General features: G+C 41.9%; 1 protein-coding gene across 9 annotated transcripts in view; it reads right to left on the bottom strand.

Moving 5' to 3' along the window:
• LOC138758547 (oocyte zinc finger protein XlCOF6-like) overlaps positions 1-15,573 on the bottom strand; it is a 30,207-nt gene extending 14,634 nt beyond the window's left edge. The window contains exons 1-3 of one of the 9 annotated variants that reach the window (XM_069927633.1): positions 15,408-15,573; positions 14,082-14,234; positions 6,109-8,411 (exon numbers count right to left, since the gene is read on the bottom strand). In XM_069927633.1, coding sequence (XP_069783734.1) covers positions 6,451-7,887 — 1,437 coding nt within the window. In that variant the 5' untranslated portion in view covers positions 7,888-8,411; positions 14,082-14,234; positions 15,408-15,573 and the 3' untranslated portion in view covers positions 6,109-6,450. Of the gene's footprint in view, positions 1-1,446; positions 2,360-6,108; positions 8,412-13,516; positions 14,020-14,081; positions 14,235-15,407 lie in introns of those variants that run through there. The other 8 variants (XM_069927635.1, XR_011354327.1, XR_011354328.1 and 5 more) reach the window with 8 other exon arrangements.
• Positions 15,574-19,507: the final 3,934 nt, after the last annotated feature.

Here is a 19,507-nt window from a genome sequence, read left to right as displayed (position 1 = left end):
AAGTTAGTTAATATTTGGTGAAGGTTTATCTCTATAGAGAAAGGTTTTTTTTTCATCTTTTTTTTCATGCTACAATTTTTTAAGAATTTTTGATAGACAATATTACTAACTTTACTAATTTTTTATATTAAGTTTGAGTTAAATATATGTTTCATCTTAACTCCGTTTATTAAATATATGCATTTAAGTTTGATTTAAATATGTTTTTTAAGTCTGATATCTTAGTATTAATTTTTTTTTGTTAGTATTTTAATCGGCTATGTTTTTGTTTTTTTTAGTAAGTGGGTTTTTTTCTCACATATATTATTAACTTTATTAATTCTTCACTCTTTATTTTTGGGGGAAAGGGGGGTTGGACTAATTTGAGTTGGGTTATTAATGTGTAATAATTATTAGGGAGGGTATCGTTTATTTAGATTACTGATACTGTATTGTAATTTTATTATTTTATTCTTAATTTTTTAATGTAATCCTATGTTATTCATGTTATAAAATCTTAAATAAAGTTTAAAAAAAAGTTTGACCTTCCATCACCTCACACTTATCTAGATTGAACTCCATCTGTCACCTTTCCACCCAATTCTGCATCCTGTCTATGTACCATTGTAAGCTACGACAATGTTCTACACCAGGGGTGGCCAACCTTTTAATTTAGACATACAGCCATTTTGGCCCATGAGTATGTATGGGGGTGTGGGTTAATTGGGCAGCAGACTCGTGGGCCAAAATGGCATGTTACTGTACTGTATGTCTAATTTAAAAATTAAAAGGTTGGCCACTCTGTTCTACAGTATCCACATCTCCAACCTTCGTGTCAAGAGTTACATTTGCCAGTTTCGGCCCATCTTCCCAAATGATCTGCATCCTGTTGTAAACTTAGATATCCTCTTTCTTCTGTGACAGTTTTTAACTCTTCAGTCTTGAAAATGCACTTTAATCTTCATCTTAATTATGCCTAATGATCTGACCTCCACTATCCTATGGAGGAGGAAATTAGGTTTCAATTTTTAATTTTTTTTAAATTTTAGCGATACAACATGGTTACAGGCCCTTTTGTCCCACAAGCCTGTGCCACCCAAATACACACAATCCACGTACATCATTGGAGAGTGGGAGGAATCCGGAGCACTCAGAAAAAACTCAAATGTATCACAGAAAGACAACCATACTCCTTACAAAAAGCAGCAGATTCAAACCCACATCAAAAATTTTTTTAAGGTAATCAGACTTTAATGCTTAACATATGACAGATTTAAACATTGCCTGGGATGTGAACCTGCGGAGTCATTGAGTGAATTCTTTTCCACACACTGCACAGGTGAAGGACCTCTTGCCAGTGTGAACACTTCAGTGGGTAAGCAATGTAAGTGACAACTTTCCTTCAGGGTCACTTGAATGTTAAGAGATGTTGTTGTCCATGACTCATTCAATAAATGCATACTAAAGTTGAGTTTTCCAAAGTTTTATTCAAACACACAAACTTCAAAATTGATAATTTTTCACTACAATAAGTTCTCAAACCATCATCAAAACATTCATTAAAGGTTGTTAAACATTGTTATAAGTTGTTACACGGTCAATGGAAAATGCCAGAACATTTTCTTACCATTCATTTCACAAAACAACTAAAAACTCTTATCTAACAAGCAAGCAGAGTAGACTGATTATGACCCTGAAGCAAAGACATTGCTAGGAGATATCATAGCAATATATTAAACAAAAAAAAACACACAGACAAGTGGCTAACAGAAAACATTTTAAAACCAAGAATATCGGCCCCTAATTATTATGTTGAGACGTAATGACTCTAATAATAATTACACTTAAAAATAACAATATTACAAACATTACCACCAATCTGGACCAATAAAGTCTCTAATCCATGTAGTTGCTAAAGTATAAAACACAAATCAGTTAGTACTTGTTAAAGTTCCTCCACCTCTTGTAGAAGAGGAATTTTGTTAATGGGTCTGTTCAGAAAGCCAGTTTTGATCCAAACATGGCACACACACCAACCCGCTTTTGTCAGTAATGATCTCGACCATTTTTCCAGTCAGCCAGGAGTTGAGGTTCCAAATTATCATGATCACAATGTCTCCTGGTGTAAAGTTCTGAAGAAAATATTAATTAATCCATCTCTTCCAGAACAACTCACCTCCATCTGCAACAAGCATGTACGTCTTTCTTCTGAAACTGCCCTGGTGGCATCAATAGCTTAGTCTTAAAAAGCAGAAGATAGCTTGGGCTAAGTGCTTCAAGGTCATTCTGATCCGTAAAACCCTTGGTCATTGGATGACTATTGAGGATAGCTTGAACTTCACATAATGGTGTGAATACGCTTCTCGTCGAGTCTTTGCACCTTTAAGGTAGAATTGATAACTTTTCACACTGATCTAATTAATCTTTCCCAAACAACTCCATGATGTGATCCAGCAGGGGGATTAAATATCCAATTGATTGATGCATGATGAATTTACTATGATTCCAGTTTTCAATTGCTGCTCTCAACTCATACTGAGCTCCCACAAAATTAGCGCCATTGGCAGATCATAATTCCTTCACTTGACTATGTCTGCCTTAAAACGCCGAAGGGCATTGATTAAAGAGTTTGTGTCAAGTGATGATGCCACTTTGATGTGAATTGCTCTTACAATGGATTCTGGTACCATGTCATCCCAAGCAAGTTTTTTCTACACAAAACTTGCAAAATTTTCTTGGCAATCAAGACTAAGGGATTGTATACCGAACTGATTGTGGGGAAAAAAAATCCCCCTTCTTGTGAGAGTTCAGTCCTTTAAAATTATTTTGAACTTATAAATACCAAACTGAACACACCATTGTACACCTATCACCTACTCAACAAGAATATTAACATTAACAAGGTTCACATCAAAAATTTTCAATTCTTTTGCCCTCTCTGTTTCAGGCATGGTAGCCAACACATGACAACTGTTACTTATCCATTTGAAATAGATTACTTATCTCTTGAAACAGATCGCTCACACTTCATTAAAGAGCTATTGCTTCTTTTTCTGAAGCTACAGAAGTGAGACAGTCATCCACAAGGAAATTATTCCTGTTCATGCTTACAGCTTGACAACTACACTGTTTTATATTGTCCTCAGTACACTTCCTAAGGCCAAAGTTCACACAAATCACTCCAAGTAGATGCCCCCATCATTCTGTATTCCTCCATGTTCTGACTGTAATATCCATCAGATAACCAGAGGAATCTGAACAAGTTACTATCTTCCTTTGTTACTTTCATCTGAGGAATATTGCTTCCAATATCTGCTGTGATGACAACAGGTTCTTTATGTAATCTAGTTAAGACTCCTATCAATGTACTGGTCAGGTCTAGGCCTTGTAAGAGCTGAGAATTTACTGAAACTCCCAGGATTAGCACTCCACAATTAAAGAGCGCTCTAAGTTTTTTTCTTTTGTGGATGGTGTGATAAGTACCATTTTCTGCCATCAATACATTCCAAGACATCACCTGGTACTTTCTCTGTATAACCTTTAGAGATCATGCCAGACAGAAAATTGGTGTAATCCAAATGAAAGAATATTTCTTATATCTGCTCTTCATATTCAGTGCACAACAATTTCTATTATCAGCCATGCATAATTCCATTTTCTTTAAACATGAACCAATGCAATATTGATCGTTAACTAGCTTGGTAGATTTTGAAACTAAGCCCAAGAACTGCTAGCCTTCCTTTGAAGGTCGTCCCTGAGGCACTCAGGGAAGTCCGTCTTGAACTGCAGCTCCCACAGCTCATTGTGTTTCACAACCAATTGACACATTGCTGACAGCTCCTGAGCAATATCTTTTTTTTCCTTTTATTGGTTCATTAATCGTCCAACCATAGTTTTCACAGCATTAAGGTCTGTCTCCCACATTCCTTATTATCTTTAATAGTTCAAGAGCCTTTGGTAAATCTGATCCAATCAACATCTCTATCTTAGAGATGATTTCAGGTAGATAAACATCTCTCAGATGAGACCACTGTCTGATATCGTTTTGATGTGGGATGTTTCTTTTGTACACAGGCATAGTTTTCTGAGTCCATACGCCTGGGAGATCACAAAACAAAATCACTGCTGTCAAGTCCAGTGACATCTAAACCCGAAACAATGTTAGTTTTAATAACCTTCCTTTGACCCATAGTTTTTAATAGAATTCATGAGCTCCACTGTGCAAAATGATGTGCTGCTACCTGAGTCAAGAGGTGCACAAGTATACACCATTGCATTCTCCTTCTTGGCTTTTGACTCTTACAGGCACCATTGAGTTTGCAGTCATCTTTGCTGGCCCCAGTAAGGTCATTTGTCTGAACAGAGGCTACAGCACTGTCTTCTACTGCTTCCTTTATTCCTGCATGCTCTTTTTCTGTTTCTTTCTTTGGTGGATATGCAGTATCTTGAGATGCTTTAGACTGCATATGTCACAGCTGAGCCACTTTTTATGTCCCCTTTACACAAATAGCTGAAACATATTCCATTTTCCTTTAAGAAAGCAATTATGTGCCTTCTTTTCTAACTGTGAATCCATTTCCAAAGCATACCCACTTTTACAGAACAGCTCTTCTCAGCAAGCAAACTCTCCTTTTCTTTAATTCCTTTCTCCTTTTCCTTATAGGTAACTGATACAGTGGTGGCAAAGATATGTCCCTTTATTTTGTGATGAGGCTATGCTCACTGTTGGAGTCTCTTGGCTATTTCCATGTACTAGATCTATGAAAATGTCCACTTGGTCTTCTATAAAACCCACCAAATCCTTAAAAGTAGCCCTTGGATCATGTTTATTTTTCACCATAGTTCTCTCATCCAGTAGGGAAATTTGTTTATAATGACTGGCATATTAGTAGGAACGTCAAGCTCTTGCAGATAGTTAATCTCAGCCATGGCATTGCAACATCTTCTAAAAAAGAGGTAGCAGCTTGTTGAGCTTTCATCTCATCCCATTTTATTGACGACCATTAAAGAGCCTTCTATTATAAGATGAAGAAATTTTATGCTCATTGCCAAAATGCCTCTTCAGTAAAGATTTTGCCTTTCAAATCCTTCGATTGGAGGCATATGATGGCAACTCTTTACAAGTTCCTTTGGTTTCCCACTTGTGAACTGTTCCAGATAATCCTCGGAATTTTGGCTCTCATAACTGCATTCAAAGGATCTCAAACGCTAGGAACTGAAGTGGGTCACCATCAAAAACTTGAATCTCCCTCTTGGGCAGAGCTTGTAACCAGATTAACAATGCAGCCATTTTGTTCTGCACGTGTTGCTCTGTTTGCCTCTGCTTATAACAGGCAATGTAGCTGGAAACATCATATGCATCTGCATGTCTCATATTCATGGTACAAAATAATCTGCCTCAACTTTTAGCATTTTCTTTTCCTGTTGTCCCTTTTCAAAATATGACTTCTTACCATCTGAGACTTGAGATGTTGCTTTGAACATCAGATCCCTTTGAGGTTGTTAGTACATCCATTTTAGCCTTCATAGCAGCAAATTTTGATTTCAGCTCCAGCTGCTCCTTTCTCCCCATTTGCTCCATCTCTTCATTCCTTCGCTGCATTTTTTCTCAATATTTAACTCTTTCTCAAGTTAGAATTACACATCTACAGCCATTTCCATTGTCAGTGACTTTAAATTCAGTTGATGTCCTCTCCAGTGTTTTCTCGGAGTCTTTCTTCTCATCAGCTAAAGCCTTTTCTGCTTCTCTTTCTTCTTTCAGTCTTGTAAAGAGAACAGCTTTGGCTCCACTTGTATCTCAGTGCTGCCCTTGTAATTCTTTTAATCCTGCGACCTTCATCTCCTCAATATGTTGTTTCTCAGGGGCAACATCAACAGCTGCAATGGCGGTAGGCATTTCACTCTTATCCATCCAGCCAACCGCCATGTTCAGGCACCAAGTTTGCACAACAATAACTGCAAAATCGAACAGTCCTCAAAGAACAAGCAACTCCAAACTGGGTTCATCAAATTCCAAATCCAATTTCCACCTTTCTATTGACTTAAGTGTAGCAACCTCTTTCCTTTATAGTTGCTTGGATGCTAAGAAATGTTGTTGTCTATAATTCGTTCAATAATTGCATACTAAAGTTGAGTTTTCCAAAGTTTTATTCAAACATACAAACTTCAATGATTGTCGTACGTCATGTCGTTATAACACATTGGTAAATATTCACTACAATAAGTTCTCAAACCATCATCAAAACGTTCATTAAAGGTTGTTAAACATTGTTATATGTCATGAAATGGCCAACAGAAAATTTCGGAACATTCTCGTACCATCCATTTTGCAGAACAACTAAAATGACTTATTTAACAAGCAAGGAGAGAAAACTGGATGTGACCCTGAAGCAAAGATGTTGCTAGGAGACAGCATAGAAATATATTAAACCACAAACAGACAAGTGGCAAGCATAAAACACATTTCAACTCCTACAAGCAAGTCCGATGATCAACTGAACCTCCAGCTGCACTCAGGCAGGTGAAAGGCCTCTCCCTGGTGTGGATCCGCTGATGGGACTTTAGACTAGAGGAATGAGAGTAACCTTTGCCACACTCAGTGCAGGTATAGGGCCTCTCCCTGGTGTGGATCCGCTGGTGGGACTTCAGATTAGAAGACTGGGTATAGCCCTTGCCGCACTCAGTGCAGGTGTAGAGCCTCTCCCTCGTGTGGATCCGCTGGTGGGACTTCAGGCTAGAGGAATGAGTGTAGCCCTTACCACATTCACTGCAGGTGAAGGGCCTCTCCCCAGTGTGGATCCGTCGGTGGGACTTCAGGTTAGAGGACTGGGTGTAGCCCTTGCCACACTCAGGGCAAGTGAAGGGCCTCTCCCCAGTGTGGAGACGTCGGTGGGACTTCAGGCTAGAGGACTGGGTGAAGCCCTTGCCGCACTCGGGGCAGGTGAAGGGCCACTCACCAGTGTGAACATGCCGGTGGATTAGCAAGTTTGACGAGAGGCTGAACCCCTTGCCGCACTCAGGGCATGTGAAGGGCCTCTCCCCAGTGTGGATCCGCCGATGGGACTTCAGGCGAGAGGATTGGGTGAACCCCTTGCCACACTCGGGGCAAGTGAAGGGCCTTTCCCCAGTGTGGATATGCTGATGGGACTTCAGGCGAGAGGATTGGGTAAACCCCTTTCCGCACTCCGGGCAGATGAAAGGCCTCTCCCCGGTGTGGATCCGCCTGTGGGACTCCAGGCTAGCAGACTGGGTGAAGCCCTTGCTGCACTCAGTGCAGGTGAAGGGCCACTCTCCAGTGTGGATCCGCTGGTGGGTCTTCAGGCTAGAGGACTGAATAAAGCCCTTGCCGCATTCAGGGCAAGTGAAGGGTCTCTCCCTGGTGTGGATCAGCCGGTGGGTCTTCAGTCCAGAGGAGTGGCTGAAACCCTTGCCACACTCAGGGCAGGTGAAGGGCCTCTCCCCAGAGTGAACCTGCCGGTGGTTCAGCAAATCCCATGATCGATTGAAGCCCTTGCCACACTCAGTGCAGGTGTAGGGCCTCTCCCTGGTGTGGATCCGCCAGTGGGTCTTCAGGTTAGAGGACTGTGTGAAGCCTTTACCGCACTCATTGCAGGTGTAGGGCCTCTCCCTGGTGTGGAGACGCCGGTGGGTGAGTAGGTGGGATGACTGGGTGAACCGATTCCCGCATTCGGTACAGACAAAGGGCCTCTCACCGGTGTGGACCCGCTGGTGCCTCCTCAGGAGAGCTGACAGAGTGAACTTCCTCCCACACTCAGGGCAGGGGAACGGCTTCTCGCTGTTGTGGAGGCGCCGGTGGGTTTGCAGATGGGAGGACTTAGTGAAGCCCTTCCCACACTCTGGGCAGGGGAATGGCCATTCCTTGGTGTGAGCTTGCTTGTGGACACTCATTTCAGAAGACAGAGTGGACCTCTTTGCTCAGAGCAGCTGAGGCTTGTTAGGATGTGCTCTCAATGCACTAAATAATTAGTGAAAAGAACTCAGTGTTTCCTCCATGTTCATCCACTTCCAGATAAAGTCCTGCTAGCCCTGAAGCACAAATTTCAGCCTGGGACAGAAAATTGTTTTTCAAGCGATTACAGTGATTGATCACTTTTTACAGGCAAATATTTGCTCACTCCTTCAGTGATGTGAAAAATAAATTATTTGGCTTCACTTCTGTTTATTTCATCAAAGCCTCTCAGACGACATGCTTGTGTTTCCCTCGGTGGCTCTCTCTGCACAAATGGCCAAAATTTCATGCAGTCAGTGGTCCTTAACACTCTTATTTGGGGGGGTGAATTTCACTCCCTTGCTGGTCACACTGTGGCTTATCTCTTCTCAAAAATGAAACACACAGACATTTCCTCTTCACTGACGTTATTAGCGCCAATGTGGCTTTGATTGCCATCCACAACTCTTCTGCTTTTATCACCCTGCAAAACAAGTGTACCCACGTCATTATTCAGAGAAAGGTAGCAATGTAGAACAGGTCATTTTGGACTCTGTGGTCAGCTACTGGCTATATTCCCACCCAAGTCAAAAAGTTGGGACTTTATAGGTGTCCATTGAGCCAAGAAGTTACTGAACCATCAAGGTGATGAGTTTACTAAAGGGTCTCAACCTGAAAAGTTGGCCTTGGATGCGACCTGACCCACTAATTCCCTGCATCTTCCCAATGTTCCCTCAAAATTCCAGCATTTGCAGTTTTTGTTTTCTTCGACAGACGGTTTTATTTACTGGAAATTAAATTTAGATCATTTTTTTTTAAATCTCAGTCTCAACTGAAAATGCTTCCTCAACAATGTGGATGTCGGCAAGATCTGGAAAGCCAATCAGCCCAAATCCGCGTGCATTTTTCAATTCGCTTGGCTGTTTGACAGAGTGCTACTGGCGAGTCGAACCAATGGAGTTAAACAGGGAAGTCTGCAATTGCCGAAGTTGAGTGCTACATAGAAACCTGCTGGAAAAACTCATCAGGTCACGCAGCATTCATGGGAAATAAAGGGGAACTTATTCTTTGAAGGGCTCAGCACCAAAACAACGGTAGTAATCTTTACTTTGTTATAGGCACTGCAAGATTGGCTGAGCTCCTCCAGCATGTCTGTGTTTTTATTACCAACAGTTCCGGCCTGGGCCCTTGCTCAAGTCCAAGCAAAAACGGACAGGCATCAGAATAAAAAGGTGGGGGAAGGTACCAAATCAAGGCCATCTGTAATCTGCATTCTCTAATATCAGACAGCATTCCCAATCCTGTCAGAGTTACTCTTTCCCCCATCACCTTAGCGGTTTTTCTCTTCTACCTTCTAACCCGCGTCCTCCACCTACTACACTATACCACCACTAACACATATTGTTTTCCTGCTCCTCCCATTACCTTCCGCAGGGACCAGTCCCTCCGTGATGCACCCCCCCACCCCTTGCTCACTCCTCTTTGGTACCAGGAGATGTTCCACGCGCACACACCTCCTCCCAAAACCCTAAACAGTGCTTCCAAGTGAAGCAATATTTCACTCCTGAATCTGCAGGGGTCATCTACTGCATCCGGTGCTTCCACTGTGGTCTCTGGATGCAGACTGGAAGATTGCTTTGTTAAGTACCTTGGTTCTGTCCACCACAATAGCTTAGATTTTCCAGTAGCCACTGTGACAGATTATGTTGTGTTTGTATTGTATATAGAAATGTTTCTGGGAGATATAATAAGGCAAGTTTTTTAGTGTAGGTCACATACAAACACTTTAAAACAGATTTTATTTAAAATACTGGAGATCTGTGCATGCCAGACATGTCAGCCCCAGAGCCTTTGCAAAAGCTTTGGAGAGTGCCCAAGAGACTTCACTAATGGACTGTCGTTTACAAAAAGGCAACAGATGAAAGAACTTGTCGGAGCCGCAGATTATCTGGAGTGGAACTTGCTGTTCTAAGAGGGTCATGTGGTTTTGCAAGCAGAGAGAGTAAAACAGACTTTCTCAAAGAGAGAGAGAAAATTCAGTTCAGCAGTTTTACTGTCAGCAGCGGCAGCTGGGACTGCAACAGGATAAGCTGGCAAGCTTGTGGAAAACCCTATTTGGAAGATGGGTTATGAGTGCTTAGTTCAGCCTTGTCAAATCCCTTGTGGTTCATGCGAGGAGAGGACTGGCTGTCAAATGTTTCTCTTGAAATAAGAGAAACAAAAAGGAACTCTGTGGTGACCTGAAAGAAAGAGATTATCATCTGAAGAACCCCGAGGGGAAAGTTTCTTCAGCAAGACACTGAACTAGCTGATTAAAAAGGAATCAGTTGTGGGTGTCCAGCGAACAACAAATCTCTCTCTGAAAACCAACAAGAACCTTTCTGAGCAGTAATCATTTACCTTTCAAGCTCCAAAACCTGGTGAACTTTATAAATGTTAAATTCTGTGCACAGTATACGAATTGCCTGCAACCAGTGAACTTGGAGGAATGAGGTGAGATTGGACTGTGAATCAAAGAACTTTTCTGAATTTAACCCCCTTCTAATTCTAAGTGTGTGTAAGTTAGGTTAGTTAAGTCAATAGTGGTAAGTTAAAGTGTGATTCTGTTTACATGTTTAAAGATAATTAAAAGCAACTTTTGTTTAAGTAACCATTTGTCTTGGTAAATATCTATTGCTGCTGGGTTTTGGGCTCCTCTGGGCTCGTATCACCACCCATCTCAATTCTGTGTCCCATTCCCTTGCTGACATGTCTGTCCATGGTTTCATACACTGCCAGTTGAAAATTAAAGAAACAAAACCAATTAACACCTCTAAGGGTTAAAATAGGTTTCATGCTTGCATTTATCTGTATGTAGATGTTATTTGGAGGCAAATCTACTGACACTTGGTGACTCTGGGGGACTCTCTTTTACTTCTCTCTGAATAAGTCAGACTGAAAGAGGTGCTTAGGCAATTTCTGCCAGTGGAAAATCTGTCTGCCATGCAGCAGGTAAAAAGAAATTTCATGTAATGCAACACTGTTTTATACCTATAACAATAAGTTGAATCTTGAATCTTGTCATTGTCTCCTAACAACATCTTTACTTCAGGGTTAGCTACCTTTACTTAGTTTTGCTAAAGAGAAAACTAGGCAGTGTTTTTGAGCTTCTTTGTTCTGCGTAAATGGAGGGATTATTGATTGTTTAACAATCAGTTTATAACATCTAATAATGTTTAATAAACTTTGGAAAATTCAGCTAACTCTAGTATGAATTTGGTTTGAACAAGTCAATGTAAAAAGGCCTCTTTCTATCAAGCAACATAAAAGGAAAGTAGTCACTCCAGTAAAGGAATCTTAAGTCAATTGAAAGTTGGAATTTGAATTGATCGTACTTTGTTCAGAGCATTTTCAACTCGCGGAGGCACGAATATCAATAGCAGCATAAGCAACAAGCCTTAATTAAGGAATCCTTCTGTATGTTTATTGCAAGTTTGAACATAGTTTAAAGAAATTGCTGCTTGTCTTTTGAGGACGGTTTTGGTTTTGGAGTTATTGTTGTGAATGCTTGGAGTTTGCAAGCAATGGTTGTCAAGATAGATAAAAATAAATGGCTGCTGATCTTCCCTTTAAGGAGCGACGTATCAAGCAGATGAAGATCATGGAACTTAAAGAAAAATTATAATAACAGGGATTAGATACTAGTGGAGCCAAAGCTGTTCTTCTTCAAGCAAGACTGAAAGAGACAATAGAAAAAGAGGTTTTGGCTAAAAGGGATACAAATTCCACAGAAGTAATGAATAAAACATCTACAAAATCTAAGATCAGCCATTTGGAATTGTTTGAAGGTGTGCCACAAGATGGTGGTGTGGAGGATGGGAAATCCAATTTGGAGATAAAGTCAAATATTAAGGCAACATCTAAGATAAAACCAAGTGATAGTGTGTCCAATGCTGGATGCAGGAGAAGCAAAGGTAGTTCTTCCAGAGCAAACTCCAAGGCTTCCCGCATTTCAAGTAATGCATCTGCATATTTAAAGTCTCAGGCTGATTATGATGCTCTTATTTAAGTTCACGAGAATATGGACAGGATGTCAGGGTTTGAGCTACAGAGAAGGTTGAGCAGCCTGGGGCTTTTTTCTCTGGAGCGTAGAAGATTGAAGGGGGATTTGATGGAGGTGTTCAAGATTTTAAAAGGGACGGAGAAAGTCAACGAGGATAGGCCTTTTCAATTAAGAGTGGGGGATATTCAAACCACAGGCCATGGTTTGAGATTGCAGGGGGAAAATTATAAGGGAAACATGAGGGGAAATTTCTTCACGCAAAGGGTGGTGGGATGTGGAATAAGCTTCGGGCAGAGGTGGTTGAAGCAAGGACGTTATTTACATTTAAGGAAAGACTGGATAATTACATGGAGGGGAGAGGATTGGAAGGGTATGGACCAGGTGCTGGTCAGTGGGACTAGGAGGGTGGGGATTTGTTCTGGCATGGACTAGTAGGGCCAAACTGGCCTGTTCTGTGCTGTATATGGTTATTGCAGATGAACATGCTTTGGAAGAGTGGGCACAGTTGGAGAAGAATATGCATAGTGAGAAAATTGCTTTTTTGAAGGAAAATGGATTATGTTTTGGCCATCTGTGTAAAGGACACATCAGCAAAAACTGCCAAAAGTGATTCAGCTGCAACATACGCAGTCAAAAGCATCCCAAAATGCTACACATATTCCAGGAAAAGGAAGAAACCGCAATAAAAGAAGCAGATGAGAACAGACAAATGGTCTTATTGGGGCTGGAGAGAACAACTGCAAACTTTTAAAAGTACCTGTGCAAGTCAAGGGCCAAGAAAGGAAGTGCAATAGTGCATTTCTTGACCTAGGGAGCACTGCGTCATTTTGCACTGTGGGACTAATGAAGACTATAAGTCAAACGAAAGTCATTGAAATCACGTTGCTTTTGAGGTTGCTGCATTGGATAGCAAATATTTTTGTGAACTCCTAGGTTTATAGACTCAGAAAACTATGCCTGTGCACAAAGGAAACATCCCACATCAAAACAATATAGAACGGTGGTCTCATCTGAGAAATGTTTATCTACCTGAAATCAAGGATAGACTGGCTGATTGGCTCAGATGTACCAAGAGCTCTGGAACCACTAGATATGGTAAGGAGTGGGGGAGATGGACCATATGCTGTCAGAACTATGCTTAGTTGGATGATTAATGGATCACTAGGAGGAAGAAATGAGGCTCTAAATATCATCAGGATATCAACTCTTAAACTTGATGAGCTGTGAGAGCATCAGTTCAAGACTGACTTTCCTGAGTACCTCAGGGATGACCAAGAACCTTCAAAGAAAGACCAGCAATTCTTGGATTTGGTGTTGAAATCTTCCAAGCTAATTAGTGGTCATTATTACTTTAGATTACCTTCAAAGAGAAGATAAATATGTATGCTAGATAATAGAAGTGCTGTCGAACAACATATACCGAATTTAAAGAGAAGAGTCAAGAAAGATACTTCCTTTCATTCAGATTACATATTTAAAGGTTATGCAGAGGAAGTGCCAGATGATATTTTCAAATGTAGTGATGGCCTAAAATGTACTTAACATACCATTGTGTTTTGCATCCACAGAAGAAAAAACTTTGAGTGGTGTTTGATTGTGGAGTGACATTTCGGGGAGTTTCATGAAATTCTCAGCTCTTACAAGGTCCAGACTTGACAGGAACGTTGACAGAAGTCTTAACTAGATTCCATTAAGAATCTGTCAAACATTGCTGGAAACATTGAAGGAATGTTCCACCAGGTGAAGGTACTGAATGAAGATCGTGACTTGTTATGATTCCTCTGGTAGCCTGATGGAGACAACAAACAGAACATGGTGGAATACAGAATGACAGAGCATCTACTTGGGGTGATTTCATCATCAAATTATCTGAATTTTGTCCAAAGAAAGTGTGCTGAGGACAATATGGAACAATTTAGCTCTCAAGAAAAAGGCACCATCAGGAATAACTTCTATGTGGATGATTGCCTCACATCTGCAGCTTCAAAAGAAGAAACGAAGGAGGCTTTCTACTTATGAAATTGATAAGTAACAATCACCAGGTATCAGCTGCTATACCTGAAGCAGATTAGGCAAAAGAAAATGAAGAAACTGTAAGTAGACCATGACAACCTTTCTGTGGAGAGGGTGAAAGAAGTTCAATGGTGCGTTCAACCAGAAGTTTTTGTTCCAAATCATTTTGAAGGTCGACTTCTCACAACAGTGAGTTCGATAGATGATCCTCTAGGAATATTGGCACCAGTAGCCCCGACTGCCAAGAAGATCCTGCAAGGTATGGGAAAAAGATTAGTTGGGATGATGAGATACCAGAATCCATTGCAGAAGAATGGACGTGTTGGATACAGGATCTTCATAAGCTGGAAGACCAAGATTGACAGATGCTTCAAACCCACAAATTTTGGAATGGTGACATCTACTCAATTGCATCATTTTGCTGATCTGTATGAAGATGGTTATGGAACAGTTAGCTACCTGTGACTGCATGACAATCAAGGTGAGACACATTGTTGATTTGCAATGGGCAAGGCCTGTAACAAATCTAATAATGTTTAATATCATTTAATAAACATTGAAAAATTCAGCTTAACTCTAGTACAAATTTGGTTTGATCAAGTCAAAGTATAAAGGCCTCTGCAACAACAGAAAAGGAAAGGAGTCACGACAACCTCTCCCCTAATCATATCCAATTAAAAACTTTCAGTGACAGACTCCTCCACCCTCCATTCTTCAACCTTTATTCTGACACCTTCCTCTTCTTTGCTTATTCCTTGAAGGAATAAGAATAGAGGCATTGATCATGTGGATAGACAGAGGCTTTTTCCGCAGGGTTGAAATGGTTGTCACAAGAAGACACAGGTTCAGGTGGTGGGGAGTAGGTACAGAGATATATGGTACTTTTTTTTTTTAAGTGGTGGGTGCATGGAATGGGCTGCCTGCAACAGTGGTGAAGCCAGATACGAAAGGGTTTATTAAGAGACTTCTGAATAGGTACATGGAGCTGAGTAAAATAGACAGGTATGGGTAAGCCTAGTAATTTCTAAGGTTGGGACATGTTTGGCACAAATTTGTGGGCCGGTTTGTGCTGTAATTTTTCTAAGGGGTCTAGCCCAAAACATCAGTAATATATCTGTACCTAATGGACAGTGAGAGAGTAGTTGAGTTCCTCCAGTATTTCTATGTTTTTTCCACTTGTAACCTTTCAGCCTGCTCCACCCCACCTTTCCCACCCCTTTTTATTCAGGCCCGGAATGTTGCTCGCCCTTTGACTTCTAGCACATTTGGGCAGTCCGAAGGGAACTCATGACCGCCTCTTTACCCAGAATGCCCGCGCTTCTGAAACCGCTCTATCGAATGCAGGCAGTCTATGCTCTCCCACCCCCCTCTCTCTCTCTCTCTCTTTCTCTCTTTCCCACCCCACCCCGAGCGAGCCCTTCCTACCAGGGCCGAGCCGTCCACCCCGGCCGGGTTTCCCACCTCCTGGCGCAGCAGCCAATTCCCACCGAGAAGCGGGTCCCAAAACTGGCCGATGTTGAACGACGGCGACGGCCACCGGCCAGAGAGCGAAACGTCAGCACCGAAGCTCCGCTTAGCCTCGGCGAGTGACGTCACGTCCGGCGCGTCGCGCCTGCGTGCTTTCGCTCCTCAGCCACGGCAGGGCGCTTTCTTCGCGGAGAGCTTTCGGGGAACGTCGAGCTGCCATTGTTCTGCGGCAGTGAAGGGGCCATGGTCGCCATGAACCAGTTAAAGACAGGTGCCTGAGCTCATCAAGGTGATCTTTCCCACAGGACGGAACCAATGACCAATTGCAGGTATACAACGCTTAGTGCAATAGGGTCATACTGCATGGAGTAGGCCTTTCGGCCCAACTCGGACATACTGAGCACGTTGGCATCTGAGCTCGTCCATTTGATCTCGATCCGTCTCAACCGTTCCTGTTCTGAAATCTGGCCAAATGTCTTTTGAATGTGGCTGTTGTCCCAGCTTCTACAGGTTTCTCATGCAACTCACTCCATAATCGGACCACCTCCTGAATGAAAATATTGCCTCCCGTGTGCCTCTAAAATTCCTCACTTTAAACCGACATTCTCTTGTTCTAGAACTATCTATCCTGCGGAATAAGACTGTGAGCATTCACTTTATCCGTGCCCCTCGTGATTTTATAAAACTATAAGATCACTTCTGTGGTGATACACCACTAGCATACTGCAGGGTGCGATCTATGTACCTGCAGGAAGATAACTGGAGGACACACCACACCTAACTCTGGACCTAACTCTACCCGGCTGGCTGTCAATCAACCTCCGGGATATAATCCTGAGCTGGCCCCTCCCGAGCAGTCACTCTGGTGTTACCAGATCAGTTACCTCGGTAGCAGAGACTTTTAAATGAATAAAGCCTGTTGTACAGTCTTTTTCGAGTTTTGTGTCTGTTCACTGCTGTAGCAGTGCATCACAACATCTCAGCCACCTTCCTTCTAAAGAATAAAGATTAAGCCATTGTACCTCTCCCTGTAAAATTCAAGCCCTCTAATTCATACATCATCCTGGTGAATTTCTGCACCCTTTCCAAAATGTTGATGTTCTGATAACTGGGCAACCAGAACTGCACACAGTACTGGAAGTGTGATTGCACCAAATGAATCAGGCTTTAGGTCCTGACGACATACCAAAAATCTGTGCCAACCAACTAGCCTAAGTCTTCACAGATATTTTCAACCTCTCATTGCTGCAGTTAGAAGTTTTCACCTGCTTCATAATCATCCCAAGAAGAACAGAGTGACTGCCTCAAAGACCCAGTAACACTAACATCTACTGTGATGAAAAGCTCTGAGAGGTTGGTCTGGACCCACTGAAATTTGCCCATTATCACAATCGCTCCATAGCAGATGCAATATTGCTGGCTCTCCACTCAGCTCTAGATCACCTCAAAATCAGCAACTCATACATAATGGTTTATCTTCATAGATGACAGCTCAGTCTACAGTGCTGGTCAAAAGCTCCAAATCCTGCACCTCTGCACCACTCTCTGCAACTGGATCCTTGATTTCCTCATTGGAAGACCACAGTCAGTATGAATTGGAAACAAAGTCTCCTCCTTACTGACTATCAACACAGGCACACCTCAAGAGTGGATGTTTTGCTTTACTCTCTACACACCCATGAAGCCAGGCACAATTCTAATGCTATTAACAAATTTGCCGATGACACCACAGTTGTTGTGGAATCACAAACAGCAATGAGGAAGCCGACAGGAGGGAGATTGATCAGATTTCAGATTTATTGTCAGAGTATAACTCTGAGATTCCTTTTTTCCTGTGGGCATAGCAGAAACCACTAATTGGTAGTGCAAAAACTAAACTGTGCCCAACGTATGCATGTAAACAAACAAATAACAAATGTAAACAAACTGCAATACAGAGAGAGATCAGCTCATTGAGTGGTGTCATGCCAACAACCTTGTGTGCAAAACTAAGGAGATGATTGTGGGCTTCATGACAATAAATTCTGATTAGGAGATTCCAATATTTGTATTCTGTATGCTGCTCAATGAAATCCCGAATGCCAAACAAGTCTCTTCACCTGAATTGCCACTGTCTCAGAACAATGGAGCTGTACCCCTCGGTCCTGCAATACTCTACATTTACCATCTAGGGCACACATGTCAAACTCAGGCCCGCGGGCCAAATTTGGCCCATGATATAATTATATTTGGCCCGCAAGATCATATCAAATATGTATTAGAGCTGGCCCGCTGGCCGCCACGCCAGTATAGCGCACGCACAGCTAATACTACAAATCCCAAAATGCTTTGCAAATGCACTGCCGCCGGCCCATCAGCCCGCTAATCGCCCCCACCTCCTCTCTTTACTTTCATTAGCATCTGTGACCTGTCGCCCAACTCACATGTAATAAACCCCTTACGAAAAATGGTCAAACGAAAGACAGAAAACAGGACCTTTCAAGACAGGTGGGAGGCAGACTATATGTTCATCATTTTAAAAGAAAAACCTGTTTGTCATTGAAGCAAGTTGTTATTTTTTTGACTTGTTGGCTTGTGAAAAAAAATACATTTAAAAGGAGCTTAAAGGCTATAGAGAAATATTATTTATTGAATATTTAATTTCTCATTTGTTAATGCTTCTTCTGGAAAGAGTTTAACCAAAACTATTATTAAACATTTATTTTAATAAGAAAAAGTTTAACATTACATATGTTGAAAGAAGAGTAAACATGCAGATGTTGTTGAAAATTTTCAATAAATATTTAGTTTGGCCCACGACTTAGTCCAAGTTTTTAATTTTGGCCCTCTGTGAATTTGAGTTTGACACCCCTGATCTAGGGCCTGCCCTGGTTTGGCCGGACAAAGAACAGCACCTCCCACTTGTAAGAGATTAATTGAAAATTTTTTAAATGGCGACGCTGCTAGAACTTCTGCTGCGATTGGTGCGGACCCAGAGCTGCTGCACAGGGTTCTTCTGCCCAGTCCTACTACTGAGCGTACCGTGTAGGCTTTAAATAGCCGTTAAAGAAGCTGGCAATGTTTTATTTTAAAATCTTGCGAGCATGGGGTCTGAGCCCACGGTCGTGGTGCCTGTGCAGGCAGAGGCCTCGAGGGGTTGCAGACTCTAAAGCAGCTGACTGGCACAGGGCACTTGAAAATGAACAGAACTTGCTCCATTTGACGAGATGATCAACGTGTTGGTGAGCACGGTGGCGTACCAGCCAGGTGCTCTGAGGCTGAAGAACGTAAATGGAGTGGGGCTGTTGGCCACTTGATGAGGAACCCCATGCACACTGATCAGAAATCTTTTGCTTACATGTTTGATACTAAACACAAAAGTAAAATTAAAAACAATAAAATGGCACGCTGGCCAATAGAGCTCTTAACTTACAATTATGAGATCTTGTACAGACCTGGCAAGTTAAATGATCTCTCTGACACATTGTCATGAGCTGCAGCCGGTGCTCAGCTGGAAGGACTAAACGAGATCCATAGTAGTCTGTGCCACCCGGGGGTCACAAGATTCTTCCACTATATAAGGGCTAACAACCTTCCTTACTCTCTCTCTCTCGAAGAAGTCAGAAAACTGACTAGAAGCTGCCCTGTGTGTTGCGCGGAATGCAAACCGCAATATTTTAAAGCTCCGGGGTCCACTCTCTTCAAAGCGACCCAACCTTTTGAAAGGATCAGTTTAGATTTTAAAGGGCCCTTACCTTCTAACAACAAAAATGTGTTTTTCTTTACTGTAATCGACGAATATTCAAGTTTTCTCTTCGCCATACCCTGCCCTGACGTCTCAGCGGCATCTGTCATTAAGGCACTTGACAGAATCTTCAGTATTTTTGGTTTTCCCAGCTACATTCATACAGACAGAGGCTCAGCACTTATGAACTCAGAACTGTGCAGTGCATAGGAGCGAGCAATCCTGTCTGCCTGGCTATCGGGGAGTAACTTGATAGAGTCTGTCTTCCCCCATCAGTTTCTTCATGCTCATATATTTGTTGTGTTGTGTAATAGGATTATAAATCGATATCTGC

This window comes from Narcine bancroftii, chromosome 3 (assembly GCF_036971445.1).
Source record: "Narcine bancroftii isolate sNarBan1 chromosome 3, sNarBan1.hap1, whole genome shotgun sequence".
NCBI classification, from domain to species: Eukaryota; Metazoa; Chordata; class Chondrichthyes; order Torpediniformes; family Narcinidae; genus Narcine; species Narcine bancroftii.
The sequence above is the reverse complement of the archived record's forward strand: the minus strand, read 5'-3'. Positions and strand labels throughout refer to the sequence as shown.